Source organism: Parasteatoda tepidariorum, chromosome 6, assembly GCF_982258835.1.
Source record: "Parasteatoda tepidariorum strain Cologne lab strain chromosome 6, Ptep-v5.0, whole genome shotgun sequence".
NCBI classification, from domain to species: Eukaryota; Metazoa; Arthropoda; class Arachnida; order Araneae; family Theridiidae; genus Parasteatoda; species Parasteatoda tepidariorum.
In genome coordinates this window covers 68,538,449-68,553,961 of record NC_141760.1, presented here as the reverse complement: position 1 = coordinate 68,553,961, position 15,513 = coordinate 68,538,449, and the positions used below count along the sequence as shown (strand labels likewise).

Here is a 15,513-nt window from a genome sequence, read left to right as displayed (position 1 = left end):
TCGTGTTGTTACTATTAATTTCGAGAATTGCACTTGATTATTATTTTAATAATTAAAAATTTAAGTAAAAGAATACTTTTGTAATAAAAAGCTAAATTACGGGGGTAAATGTACTTGTTCGTAAATGACAACCGTGAAGAAGTGCTATAATTTTACTAATGCTGACGATCCTCAGTTAATTTTTATAATAGATACATATTTAAATATTTTTTTCTTTCTGAAAGGCTCAAATAATGAAAAACAGATATGGAAAACAGACACTTATTTGGTTAGAAGAAATATAAAGAATTTCTATATTAAGTACTCAAATCAATTTCGGTAGTAATTCCTACTGATATTACGTTAATTGATGCTTTTAGTAGGATGGTTTGATTGTTCGGGTTTTGGGCGCAAGAGCCAGACTTGGCTATATCGCACCTCCAACTAGGTAGATATTTTACCTTTAAGTAGGAACTAAAGATACTAGTATTTATACCAAGATATCTATTACATAGGCACTGTGAAAATAGGTACTTAAGGTCTATCAAAAAGAATAAGTACCGGAGAAAATTTTTGTTTATTTTTTTATTGTCAGGACTTTACCTCCAGCAATTGAATTACGTCAAATGGTAAAGATTATAATTAATCTGCATTTTAATGAGATAAACTTCTATAATCATGTTTTGTAAACGCCAATCGGGAAGAGCATATAGTAATGAATAAAAGAATTGTTACTTAATTAATTTTGTTAGTATGCTAGTATAGTTCTGTAATGTTGAGCAGAACAAATTTGTTGATTATTTACTATATTTCAATTCGTATAACGAATAAGTTTTTAACTAGTACTATATAATATTTTTCATCGAATAATAAAATGGTAAACAATACGCTAAAATAATAAAAAACCGATTTTCTTTCTACTTTCCTTCAAAATATCGGAAAATCAAAATGAGTTACAAGCAATCTCAGCTTTTTATAAGATTTTTCTCCAACTTAAAAATCGTATTCTTTAATTCCTAAAATAAAACAAGTTTTTATATGAAAGTCCATCAAAATAAATTTTTTGAGATAAAAATACAATTTAGAAATTCAATGCTTATTACTTTTCACTTAGATAGAAAAATGAACTTTAATTTTCCTTCGCTAAAATACAGAAAACTTTTTTTTATATTGATTGATATTTGTTTGGTCTTGAAAACTAATGGCGTAACTTGATTTATCAATAATTTATCAATAATAATTAACAATTTATCAATAATAATTAAATCAACCTTGTGTTTTTTTCCTCAAATAAACCTGTTGATTTATAACTGATTAATGATAAAATTATTTGTTTTTATATTTAACTGTTGCTAATAAAATATTTCATTACTTTTATTTCACACTATATTTCAATTTTCATGTAAAATGCAAACGATTTATCTCTAGGGATTTACACTAAGCAGTTAGTTATCATCAACGAGTTTTTAAATCTGGACACAGCTCGAGATGCATGTTTACGAAAATGAATGCAGCTCAAATATCATGTTTTGAAAATAAATATAGCTCAAAATACTTATTTCTGAACGTGGACACAGCTCAGATTCCTTTAAGAAAATGAACTTAAATATTTATGAATGGGCATTCATTTGATTTCGTTTCTTCTTTTCTGTGCAGTATTTTTTTAAAGTGTATTATTACTGAATTTTATTATAGTAAAATTAATGAATCTAATTAAATTTGGAATGACATAGTTTTCGTCAAAAATAATGTGGTATATTTATTAAACAAGATTTTTTTGAAAACATTTTAAAAGTCAACGGACGTTTTTACTAGGTTGCCACCGGAACTATAAATTTACCTCAGTGGTTGTAAAATAGTAGGAATTTAGAGTTATAGTTTAAAGTTATAACTAAAAAAATGTCGCTTGAAAAACAGCATATGCATTCTATCTAGCCAAACAGATCACGAAGTCGGGAAATCAAATAATTTAAAATCCAGCAGCCTTTAATGACTTCATATCTTTTTTGGAAATTTTCCTCGTGGATTTTATGGGTCTTTTAATACAAATTTTCATGTCTGTTAAAAGTTATTAACTGATTTAAAAAATATCTAGAATCAAGTTAGATTTTTTTTATTAAAATATATCAAATAGGGGAGTGGGTCGTTAAAGACCGTTATGTTAGAAAAACCCGGACTTAGCCAACAAAATGATTAGGCAAAGTAAAGTAAAAGTAAGATCGTAATTCCTATTTTCATTGTTAAGTTTCGGTGAAAACTTAAAAGGTGCATTTTATTGCTGCTTCCTCCTTGTGATTGAGTATATTTTGTTTATCATGAAGTGCTGTCATCAAAGATTAAGACGAAAAATTCTAAGCTATAGATGATGACAGAAATTTGTGGAAACATATGTTGCATATGTTGATTTGTAAGCAAATATATTTAGATATTGATGGACACGTACAGCTTGTTTAAGATATTGTTTACTGGGTTTGAGAAGCGCGTCAGGTGCAAAGAAAACCTTTTTTTTTCCTAGTAAATGAAGTATAAATAATGGATGATTCTATTCCATTTAATTATTCTCGTAATAATTTCATCCAAGTGGTAAGTCTTACTTTAACTTTTTATTATAAATATTGTACTAGTTGCCGTAAATGACACAATAAATACGTTATTTAAAAAGTTCAGTTTTAACTTTTATTATTGAAAAGATTAAAGCATATATTGACACTTTTTTTAGCTACACATTGTTTGATTACAATAAGTTTGGTTATACTTAGAATCCTGATTTTCAAATACGCTGTCAATGGAAATTTGTTTATTCTTAATCATAAGGAAACATCAACCTTAAACCCTAATTACTGAAACAAAATAATAATTTAAGTTCATAATAATATTAGACATTTTGCAATTGTTTAAAAATAATTAAATTTAGGAGAATATAATCTATAGATAAGAAAATTTAAAAGAATATAATTTAAAAATATCATAAATATTTAGAATAACTAAATTAAAAAATATGCTTTGAAATTAGGAGAAATTCAACTATTCATTATTTATACATTTCACTTTAAGTTTCAATTTTCTTTGAGTATATCTATTTTTTGATTTTTCTGCCTGCCTTTCTTTTTGAAGCAATAAGGCGGTTTCTATTTAGATGACGAATTCTTAGAAAAAGTTCTTAAACGACAGAATAAACGTATTGTTGTTTTATATTAACTGGGTCATTTCGTTTGCAACGTTGAATCGATTCTTTACGTAGCTGTTCATTTACTTCAGGAAACGCGTGGAAAATTATATTTTTTCCTTTTGTGTTTCTATGAAAATTTTTGCTAGTTGCAATCGCACAAACTGCCATTTCGTTAATAAATTTAAATTTTTGTAATTCACTTCAGAAAACTGAGGAAAACCGTTATAGAAGACAAGGAATGTCTTGGAATATGTCACAAAAGAATGCTCTAATATTAGTTAGAGCTAGTTAGAAAGACGGCTTCAATAATAGTTAACGCTAGTTAAACCGAACGCTCCGTTCTTGAAGTAAAAGTGCACGCTTTGCGTGGTCGTGACGTTACGGTTGGAAATCGGAGGAGGTGCACGACGAGATAATTTCTTCCAAGGTGTAAACCAGCCCTTCTATTTTCTCTTTAGCCCTGAGAGTGGCCCGTGTATTCCCTGCACCTACAGTACTTCTGAGAGTGTATTGAATGGTTAGAGCTAAAATATACTTGAATTGAAAAAAGAAATTCTTACATATACATATATTTTAAAACAGCTATTTTGATGATTCTTTTTTCATACTTTTCAGAATTCCACAGCATTAGAGAAAATGAACTCCTTCTCAGTGATGATATTGATCATGTTTTTCCTTCAATGTTATGCCGAAAGAGAAAGTAAATACTTTTTTTTTCTTAAATTATGGAGTAATAAGTTAGAACCATTTAATTACATTAGGCACTGAATAGGGCGGAATCTGCAATTTTATCGCAAAACATTCACAAATAATACACTGATACAGTTTTTTTTTACGATCCGTTTTTTTTTCCTTTGTACAAACTCTTGATCACAAAAACAAAATTGTAACTTACACTATTTTTTATATAATTTATTTATATATTGACTTTTTTTTAAATAATCGGTTTTAAATACTTGTTCATTCATTATATTCCTAATATATTCTTCTGATATATATATTTTTTAAATACAAAGGGATGTAAGAAATGAATCTATGTTTCTTTGAATGGATCTATCTTCTTAATGAGTCTATGTTTTAGGTTTTTGTGCAACAAATACTTATTTTGAGTAATGATTTTCATAACATTAAAAAGAATCTCGTTTGTTTCCACCTTCATATTACTATTTGAGAGTAATGATACACTATTAATTTGAGATGAAATTTAATTGACGATAAAAATCTAATCATTGAATTTCCAATATAAGGGATTTAAACTGCCTCAGTTTAAACAAGCTCTGGTTTATTATCACTAATAACAAATACATTCCAATAACAGTATTATAAATAACCAAATTTGTCCTGTGACACTAGACGTTTGCTTTAAAGTATAGTGATAACTGATAGTCCAGCGTAATTTTAATTTCAAATTCAGCAATAACTTTTGTATTGGTTGACCAGATATTTATTAGTAATGTAATACCTAGATACTTAGATTCGCGTTATCGGTACCAAATATTTATTAGTATTATAAAAACTTTTAATAAAAATATAAATTTAAAACGAAAATTGCAATATCTTGATAATATAAAATAAAATACATTTAAATCAATGTTTTGGTTGATTTAGTTTTTATTTGTTTAAAATTCTTAAATATATATATATCAAATTAATAAAAAATTCTCAGAAAAATATTTTTTCGTATCCAAAATAAATGTTACTGTTTGCTCTTATAAATATTGTGAGAAAATTTCACCCATATCAAAAAATAATTGTTCGGAATTTTAGATTTAAAATGTTTCCAAGCTATAAGTTTTAGTTTTAACTTTACAGAATGTTTTTAGGTGTAGTATAGTAGCTTATTCTTCCTTTACAAAGGAACAATAGACTCGGAATAGAATTCGGATTAATATATTATCTTTAGCTTTTTTATAACCAGCACTGGAAAGCCGACCCAATTTTTAATTCACAAATATTAATGTTCACCTTCTTAAACTAGCAAACTTAAGTCAACCTAAATGACAAACATTCGTGTAGGAATGCTTTTAGGAACTAATCCTCATGTCTTACACAGAGAGCACAAACACTGTGACTGTGATATCAAGGCAACAAAATATGTTTCAATTTTTTATTTCATAACCGTCATTGAACAGCCGACCCAATTTTATGGATTTGCGACTACTAATGTTCAACTCCATAGCCTTGCAATATTGAACCTAATCCAGAAAACAGAGGAACTCCTGGATCGAGAATTGGGAGAAATTTTGCTTTCATGGAGGACATTTTAATGGAGCTAGTCAGAATTTGTGTTACTCAGAGAGGAAAGCCACGAGTACCTTCCACGGTTAGTTTATCTGCAAGGGGACTCTAACCCAAGTTCCGTCTACCACTAAGGATACATCATGTTAGCACTGTGGTCGGCGCAAGCTGGATGCGGAATTCGTATCGACTGGCATTCAAACCCGGTTCGCCTCCTTGGAAGCGAACGCTCTATCTCCTGAGCCTTCGCGGCTCAATGTTTCAATTAGATCATCTCTCTAAAGAAAAATCATCAAATATGGAAGGATATCTGAATTATTAATGGTTTTTAAATCCAGTCTTTCACAGACATAATTAAAATTTCAGACTTTTATTTTTATGTTGATATGTTTTACATGTTATTTTTTAGACAGTAGCTGCTTGCAACAGATTTTGATTTATAATCAAATAATAATGGCCCGTCTCATAATTCTTATTTCTGATTAGAAAGTTGTAGTTCTAATCTTATTAATAATTAATTTATTGCTCTGTATGAAAATATATTACATTTAAATAGATTTATAGTAATTTGTAATTTTTAACTTTATTGTTGTTCCCCAAGAACCTGTTGATAATAGAAAATGCGGAAACAATGGAGATGATTATTGCTGATTCAAATCCCACCAAGGTTTTTTTTTTTTAATTATGGGTTTCAAATACTTGTTTTTTAGATATATTTCATTCTTCTTAAAATTTTGTTTTTTTTTTAAATGCATAAGGGTGTAAAGATTTTACAAGGTATAAGATATCCAGATTTTGAGTTTTAAATGCCAAACATTACTTATTTTAAGTAAAGTTTTTCATAACATTAAAGAAAACATCTCGTTTCCAGTTCCATATTACTATTTTACAGTAATGATACACTATTAATTTTAGATGAAAGTTAATTGAGGTCAAAAATCTATTCATTGAATTTCCAATATAAGGGATTTAAACTCCCTCAGTTTTAACAAGCTCAGATTTATTGCTGCTAATAACAAATACATTATAATAACAGTATGAAAAAAAACCAAATTCGCCCTGTGACTAGACGCTTGTCTTAAAGAATACTAATAACTGATAATCGAGCATAATTTTAATTTCCAATTTCGCTAAAAGTATTGTATTGGTCGACCAGGTGACAAAGGAAATCCTGGATCGAGTATAGGGAGAAATTTTGTATTCGTGTCGGACATTTTGATTGAGCCAACCCGTATTTGCGTTACATGGAGAGGAAGACCGCGAGAATCTCCCATGGATAGCCTGACGGCAAGAGGACTCTGACCCATGATTCGTGTACCACTGAGGATATAATTGAATTATTAATGGTTTTTAAATCCAGTCTTTCACAGACATAATTAAAATTTCAGACTTTTATTTTTATGTTGATATGTTTTACATGTTATTTTTTAGACAGTAGCTGCTTGCAACAGATCTTGATTTATAATCAAATAATAATGGCCCGTCTCGTAATTCTTATTTCTGATTAGAAAATTGTAGTTATAATCTTATTAATAATTAATTTATTACTCTGTAGGAAAATATATTACATTTAAATAGATTTAAAGTAATTTGTAATTTTTAACTTTATAGTTGTACCCCAAGAACCCGTTGAACATAAAGAATGCGGACCCAATGGAGGACTTGATTGCTTGTTCAAATCCCACCCAGGTTTGTTTGTTTTTTTAATTATTGTATTTAAATACTTGTTCATTCAATATATTCCATTCTTCTTATAATTTTGTTTTTTTTAAAATACAAAATTATGTAAGGATCTTACAAAGTATAATATATCCATGTTTTGTGTTTTTAATGCCAAACATTAGTTTTTAATGCCAAACATTAGTGTGTTTTTAATGCCAAACAAATTTGGTAGTTTATAATATTGTTATTGTAATGTATTTGATATATGCGACAGTAAATCTGAGCTTGTTAAAACTGAGGGAGTTTAAATAATTTATATTGGAAATTCAATGAATAGATTTTTGACCTCAATTAAATTTCATCATAAATTATTAGAGTATCATTACTTAAAAATAGTAATATGGAGCTGGAAACGAAATGTTTTTTTAGTGTTATGAAAAACTTTACTTAAAATAAGTAAAGTTTTTCATAACACTAAAAAAACATCTCGTTTCCAGCTCCATATTACTATTTTTGAGTAATGATACTCTAATAATTTATGATGAAATTTAATTGAGGTCAAAAATCTATTCATTGAATTTCCAATATAAATGATTTAAACTCCCTCAGTTTTAACAAGCTCAGATTTACTGTCGCATATATCAAATACATTACAATAACAATATTATAAACTACCAAATTTGCCCTGTGACACTAGACGTTTGTCCTAATACAAAATTTTTACTAATAAGTATACTAATAACTGATAGTCCAACGTAATTTTAATTTTCAATTCAGTAATAATTTTTCTATTTGTAGAAATGGTATTTATCGGTAATGTAATACTTAGATTTGCGTTATCGGTACGAAATATTTATTAGTACTAAGAAAACGTTTAATAAAAATATAAATTTAAAACAAAAATTGTGCTAGCTTTATAATATTAAATAAAATACATTGAAATCAATGTTTTGGTTGGTTTAGTGTTTATTTCCTAAAAATGCATAAATACGATCATTAAATTAATTAAAAATTCTCAGAAAAAACATTTTTTTTTGTTTCTTTTAAATGTTTCTGTTTGCTCTTTTCAATATTTTGAGAAATTTACCCAAATGACAAAAAATAAATGATCGGGATTTTAGATTTAAAATATTTCCAGGCAATGAGGTTTAGTTTTAACTTTACAGAACGTTTTAAGTGAAGTATAGACTTTTATGCTTCTGTTATAAAGTTGCAATAGACTCATTTTTAAAATTTCCGGATTAATATATTATATTTAGCTATTTTATAACCAGCACTGGAAAGCCGACCCAATTTTTTATTCACTTATATTAATGTTCACCTATGTAAACTAGCAAACTTAAGCCAACCTGAAGGACAAACAATCGTGTAGGAATGCTTTTGGGAACTAATCCGCATGGCTTTCACAGAGAGCACAAACACTGTGACTGTGATATCAAGGCAACAAAATATGCTTCAATTTTTTATTTTATAACCGTCATTGAACAGCCGACCCAATTTTATGGGATTACGACTACTAATGGTCAAATCCGTCGCCATGTAATTTTGAATTCAATCCAGAAGACAAGGAAACTCATGGATCGAGTACTGGTAGAAATTTTGCCTTCGTGGAGGATATTTTCTGAAGCTAACCCGCATTTGCGTTACATGCTGCAGATAAGCAGGAGAACCCCCATGGTTAGCCTAACGGCAAGGAGACTCCAACCAAGGACTCCAAGGAGGTCCGTCTACCACTGAAGATATGTCAAGTTAGCACTGTGGTCAGCGCTATCCGGATGCAGATTCGTATCGACTGGGATTCGAACCCGGTTCGCCTCTTTGGAAGCGAATGCTCTATCCCCTGAGTCTTCACGGCTCAATGTTTCAATTAGATCATCTCTCTAAAGAAAAATCATCCTGCTTATTTTTTTTAATCTCTAATGCACTAAATTTAATGAGGTCCGAGACGGTGCCCTCTCTGTTACATAAAACATAAAATGCATTACATATTTTAAGTAAACAGATAAATGGTATACTATGACTAGTTCAAAAATATGGGCAAATATGGAAGGATATCTGAATTATTAATGGCTTTTAAATCCAGTCTTTTACAAGGATAATAAAAATGTAAGACTTTTAGTTTTATGTTGATATGCTTTACTTGCTATATTTTTGACATTAGCTTAAGCTGAACAACTTGCTATTTTAGAATGCATTAGATTTATCAAAGCACAAACTTCATTTAAGGCGTCAAGAAAATATACAATCTGGTCAGATTGTAAATCAGTACTATACTCTATAATCAACCCAGGAACGAAAAATTCACTCTCGGCTAAAATACAAAAATTACTCCTTAATACAAATATATTTATCTCATGGATAAAAGCACTTGACGACAAAACAGGCAAGGAAAATGCAGATGCTCTAGCTAAATTATCAACAACTAAACAACAAAATTACTCATATCCCTTCCCGATCTCACATCTTAAGAATCAACTTCAGAACTCTTTATCAAAAATTTAGCAAAATTATTGGAACAATTCAGATAAGGGAAAAAGATTTAATAAAATAGATTATTTTAAAACGATACCATCAAAACAAGAAATCTGGTTTCTAACTGGGCATGGTCCTTTTCCGTGTTATTTTAAAAATCTAAACATCTCCAATAATAATCATGCACGTGCGGCCTTCTGGGCACTCCAGAACACTATCTTAGTGAATGCATCTATACAGCATCATGGCATACGCGTGCATCAAATATCACTAATCTACCAACCTGGCAAAAACAATTCATAACTAACAATACGCTTAAAACCAAATTATTATTAGTAATGAATTTTCTTTCTGATTATGATAATATTCTAAAATTTTAAATATAAAGAAAGAAAAATTATATATTTTGGAATGCTTACCTGTATGTTGTTAATATTGTAAATATCTTTTCTATTTAGTATTTTATTTATTATTATAACATTTTACTTACTTTCTTTTATTATTTAATGCCTGGAAATCAAAATTTTAATGGAGAACTAAAATATATATACAGGGTGGTCCTAAAATATATGTCAAAAATGTAAAAGTAGGTAGAGGGGAGATAAATAAGCATATTTCGGATAGGAATGTGTGTGCGGTAATGGCACATTAAAGCACTAGCTTGTAAAACAGTATGAATCAGAGGAAATTGAAAAGACAAGTAAAGACAAAAGAAAATGAAAATTTATCAACAGTTTACAAGAGGTGCTCGAAAGAGCAGACACCAACATCGATACAAGATTCACAGTGACGGCGCATAGATCGTCTTTTCTAATTAGTGCATTAGAAAAGACGTTAGGCATGCCGAGCTCATGTAAAGCAGCAACAGACAAGTGGGCAACAAGATCTTTGATGGGACTCTCGTACACCAGGCTTTTAATATGACCCCAAAATAAAAAATCCAAGCAGGTTAAATCAGGAGAACGCGGTGGCCAGTGAACTGGACATGGCCCCCATACATGAAATGTACGTCAGCAAGCTCCACATCGGTGAAACGATGCATGCTGTTTGAGATCCGTGCGGGAATCGAGCTAGTAAGCGCTTTCATACGCCGCAGTCATCAGCGCACCCTACCGGCTCAAGGCGGCATTACTGCACACACAATCCTATACGAAATTTGCTTATTTAAGTCCTCTCTACCTACCTTTACATTTTTGACACAAATTTTAGGACCAACCTGTATATATATATATTTTTTTATTAACTTTTTTTTTAGTATTAATTTACTTCTCAAAATTAATTTATTGTCACTTTCTAAACTGCTGTTTGTAGAAAATGCAACACCATGAAAGAATCATCAGAATCAAATGAAATTTAATGCAGAAACGACTTGTACTGATACAAATAAATGATGAAATTTTCAAAACAAAAGAAACAAATTAAGCGTCCGAAATCAGTATTTGGTGCAGCCACCACGCGCTGCAATAAGTGCTGCTATACGACGTGGCATGGAGTCAAACAGATGTTGAATATCTGCTTGAGGAAGAGAATTCCATATCGCTTGTATGCGCAACCAAAGTTCGTCTTTGGAAACTGCAGGACGCGGATCACGAGTGAGACGCCGACCAACCATATCCCACACGTGCTCAATAGGCGACATATCCGGCGAATAAGCAGGCCAAGGAAGAAGTTGCATGCGTTGTGCTGAACAGAAGTCTCTAACAGTCCGCGCAACATGTGGGCGTGCATTATCCTGCTGAAAGATAGCTCCAGGGATGTCTTGAAGGAAAGGAACGACTTCGGGCTGTAGCACTTCACGGACGTATCTGTTGCTATTGAGATTACCCTCAATTCGTATCAAATTGGATCGTCCATGATACGAAATCGCACCCCAGACCATAACTCCGGGTGTTCGACCACTATGTCGTTCAATAATACACTCAGGAAGGCAGCGTTGACCGGCATAACGTCTAACACGAACACGGCCATCATGGGTCCACAAATTGAAGCGTGATTCATCTGAAAAGACAACTTGGTGCCAATCAGCTCGCCAGTCTCTGTGCTCAAGAGCCCACTGCCGACGCAGCCGTCGATGATCCGCCGTGAGGGGAATCCTGTATAATGGCACCCTTGCACGCAATCCACGGCGCAGCAGACGACGACGAATTGACGAAGCCGACAATTGTACACCTGTAGCAGTAGACCAATGTGCTGCCAGCTGCCTGGAGGAAGCTGTGCGATCATTCACCGCCATGCGGAGCAGGTGTCGATCATCGCGCTCTGACGTCACCTTCTGTCGTCCAGTGCCTGTTTTTCGAGTTGTTCGGTGCTCGTCGGTCCACTGCTTCCAAACTCGCATCACTGTGGAACTGTTCCGCTGCATACGAGCTGCTATTGCGCGATAGGAAAATCCTCCTTCTCGAAGGCCGATTATCCTCCCTCGTTCAAACTCCGTAAGTTGCTTGAATTTCTTATTCTTCCGTCGTGGAGGCATACTCAGGTCTCACTAAACGTTTGCCACTAACAAATAATCATAGACTATTTTCAACGTCCCGCTACAGCACTTTATTTATACGCTTTCAGCATCAATTCAGAGGGCGCTGCGCGCGCCACGCACGCGCGATGGCTGTGAAACTTTATTAATTTGCATAATATCCTATAATTGACATTTGCTGCGAATTTCATTTGATTCTGATGATTCCTTCATGGTGTTGCATTTTCTACAAACAGCAGTTTATATGTCATATATAAAAAAAATTCTTGTTTAAACAATAATTAATATTTCTGTATATTTGTACACAAAATTGTAACCTCCTTTCTTATGAAACTTTAAATAATTGATTAAGGCAGACTGGAAGTAGTGGCCAGATGCGGATTATACGGGTAAGGGTTTTACTAACCTAGGTACGTATTCGCGTCTGGAAGAAAGGAAAGAAAGTAGCTTTTTGCATCGATTCTTGATTTATATTCACATAATTATGGCCCGTCTCATGATCCATATTTCAGATAAGAAAATGGCAGTTATAATCTTATTAATAATTAATTTATTGATCTGTATAAAAATATATTGCATTTAAATAATATTTGAAGTAATTTGTAATTTTTGACTTTATAGTGATACCCCTAGATGATGAGGACTGCAGATCCGATGGTTGCCGGTTCAAATCCCCCGCAGCGTATGGATGTTTCTCTCTCTCTCTCTCTCTGTGTCCTATGTCCTTTCTTCTTTGTGATTGCGTGAATGTAACCCGCCCTATAAACGGCTTTGTGGTTGTTTGACGTGGGCGACGCTGCTCCACCGCCGTGTCTTCGCCATGGGTGCCCATTGGTTAACGATAAGAGAGTAGCAATTCTAGCATTTCTGAGGCCAAAGGGGAATAGACCCAAGTGCCCGCCATTAACTAAAAAAAAAATAATAATAATAATCTTTCATCCTTTTTATTAGTGCCATTATTTCCTTGCATCAATGTAATCAACTAAGTACTTTTCGAAATAACTTCATCTTTTCCCATTGTAGTAAAACTTCTTATAACTTCTAAATAGCTTTCATAATATGAATAGAAATAACGAATTCTAAACAATTGTTTGAATTAATTTGTAAGAACACTTATACATTTTAAGTAATTTTTACCTAGTTTTTAATGCAAAAAGTGTTTGTATACAATCAAATCACTTATGAAATTTGTGAAGTAAATGATAAAAACCGAATAATATAAATGATATTGTAATTTTATTCTATACTAGTCGCCAAAGGCGGCCAGCTGTCAGCCTCGCTAAAGGTTTTCACAAATAAAGTTTTTTAAAACATAGCAGGAAATCTGAAGATTAGAGGACAATTAAAGTGTTCCTGTCCTGCAATTTTGTCTTCATATCAAGTTCTGCGGCAGATATGTTATAGCTCTTGAGGATGTTAGAAGATGTAACTTTTCTATGGTAACCTAAGGCCTATGGTGACCTAACCTATAATATAACTATCAGGTGGAGACTTGTTTTTTTATCTTTTTTTTAAAAAAAGGCCTCAGAAATTGTAAAAGCATACAAAAGTTGCTTTCGAAATCATCATTGGACAATAACTGAAAACCTCTTCTAATCTTCTTTGACGTTTCTCTGATACTTCTTGGGCTCTAGAATTGCTTGTCGAAATTCCGTCATGTTCCATCCTTTTTTGACGTTCAACAGACGTTTCTTAGGCCCTTCTTCTTCTTTGAGAATCTCTTAATATCTTTTTCTTTGACAAAATACAAAGTATTTTGGAAGGTGGTTCTGCCATATCAGTAATCGGGTTTTTATGAAGTCAACGAATACTTTAGAACAACAATTACTATGAAAGCAAATCATGAAACTTCAATACTAAAATCTATGTGCTTACCTGCAAACTGAAACTTTCTGAGAATAACTAATTACATTTAATAAAAACTGTTAAAATAAAGAATAGAAAAACCAAAGAGATCCAAGGTAAGTGTGATCGTTCCTTCAAAAACAAATAAATTCCTATTTTATATAGCTGCAAAGCTTAAGGAAAAAAAAAACTAAAATGCTAAATACATGAAAAGAACACAAAAACGAAATAATTTTTTATGGTATAAATTTATTTTTCTATATAAGTTTTTTATGGTATCTATTTCTATATCGCAACAAAAATTATCGTCTTCGCTTAAGAAAAAATAATAGAGCGTGGAAAGAAGAAGAAAAACTTATTATAACAATTATGAACAGCAACAAATATATCAAAGCGAAGCGTTCTATTTACGTGTCGAATATGTTGCCACATTTTTAATACAAAACTTAAACTTTTCTCCACTTTGATAAATGTAAACTAATGCGAACCTTACAATTAAATTATTAATTCCTTCGTATATTATTGGTTTAAGTTGTCGAAAATTAATATTTCAATTGTAAGGTTCGCATTAGCATACATTTATAAGAGTGGAGAAAAGTATATGCATTTTTTAATAGTTTTTTGAATATGGCTCTTTAAAGACAAAAAATCATAGATTTTCTTACAAAATGACTGATCACTAAAAAACTAATCCAAATTTTTGAAAAAGAAAAAAAATACTTCTTCATTATGTCAAAACATAATTATGTGCCGAGTTTCGTGCCTGGGCGAGGCTTCTGGGGCGATATATTGTGATTACAGACACACACACAGCCGCGTTTCTTATTATGTATAGATTTGCTATATATTTAATAAGCTACAAAATTATGTAAGAAAACACACGCGAAAGTTATTACAGTTGTAAACAATAAATGTTTATAGACAGTTTATTAAAATACAGTTGATTAAGGAAATGTTAGTTGTTTTAAATTTAGACGTAATCTTAATAGTGTTATAGAAATCCTAAAGGTTATAACTTTCCTCTGGGAGAGCAATGGGGTATCCCAGAATCGAATTCAATGTAGGGTTAAATAGTACAAAATCTAAAAAATGACATACTGCGAAAAAAAAAGTTTTTTTCAAATAAAGTATCATTAATTTGAGACACATATTTCTTTGATAACGTGATGTAAAAAGTATCAAAAAGTTTTCTGTCTTTCTATGTTTACTCAAGATAAAAGAAACAAAAAACATCAAGCTTCAAACATTATAAAAGCATCAAAATTTAGCAATTTAATGAACATTTTTCAATATTTTGTCTGAATTTTATTTTGTAGCTCTAAATGTATTAATTGTTCAGATTTACACAACTTCTTCTTATATTGTCAAAACGATATTACTTTTCTTTTCAGTGACCAACAAGATATGAGTTTTCAACCACATAAAATTTTTATGAGAAGGAACAAGGAGTAATTCCTCCTGTGTTAGAATTCCAACAAATGATTATAGAAGGAACTGTTGGAAAGTTGGCTAATTCATACTAATTCATACTAACGTATTGGTGATAATATAAAACTATATATATATATCTGGTGTCAATGATGCTATTTATAAACATTGATATTAATGAATCTAATAAAAATTAATGTTAAATTAAATTGAGTATGTACTTTTTTTAAAATATTAATCAACTTCA

The 15,513-nt window shown here is 31.1% G+C and overlaps 1 protein-coding gene across 2 annotated transcripts in view; it reads left to right on the top strand.

Moving 5' to 3' along the window:
* Positions 1 to 15,475, top strand: part of LOC107452869 (uncharacterized) — a 133,777-nt gene extending 118,302 nt beyond the window's left edge. For both annotated transcript variants that reach the window (XM_087166002.1, XM_087165998.1), the window contains 2 exons: positions 12,615 to 12,675; positions 15,230 to 15,475. In XM_087166002.1, coding sequence (XP_087022128.1) covers positions 12,615 to 12,675; positions 15,230 to 15,290 — 122 coding nt within the window. In that variant the 3' untranslated portion in view covers positions 15,291 to 15,475. The remainder of the gene's footprint in view (positions 1 to 12,614; positions 12,676 to 15,229) is intronic.
* The last annotated feature ends 38 nt before the right edge of the window (positions 15,476 to 15,513 follow it).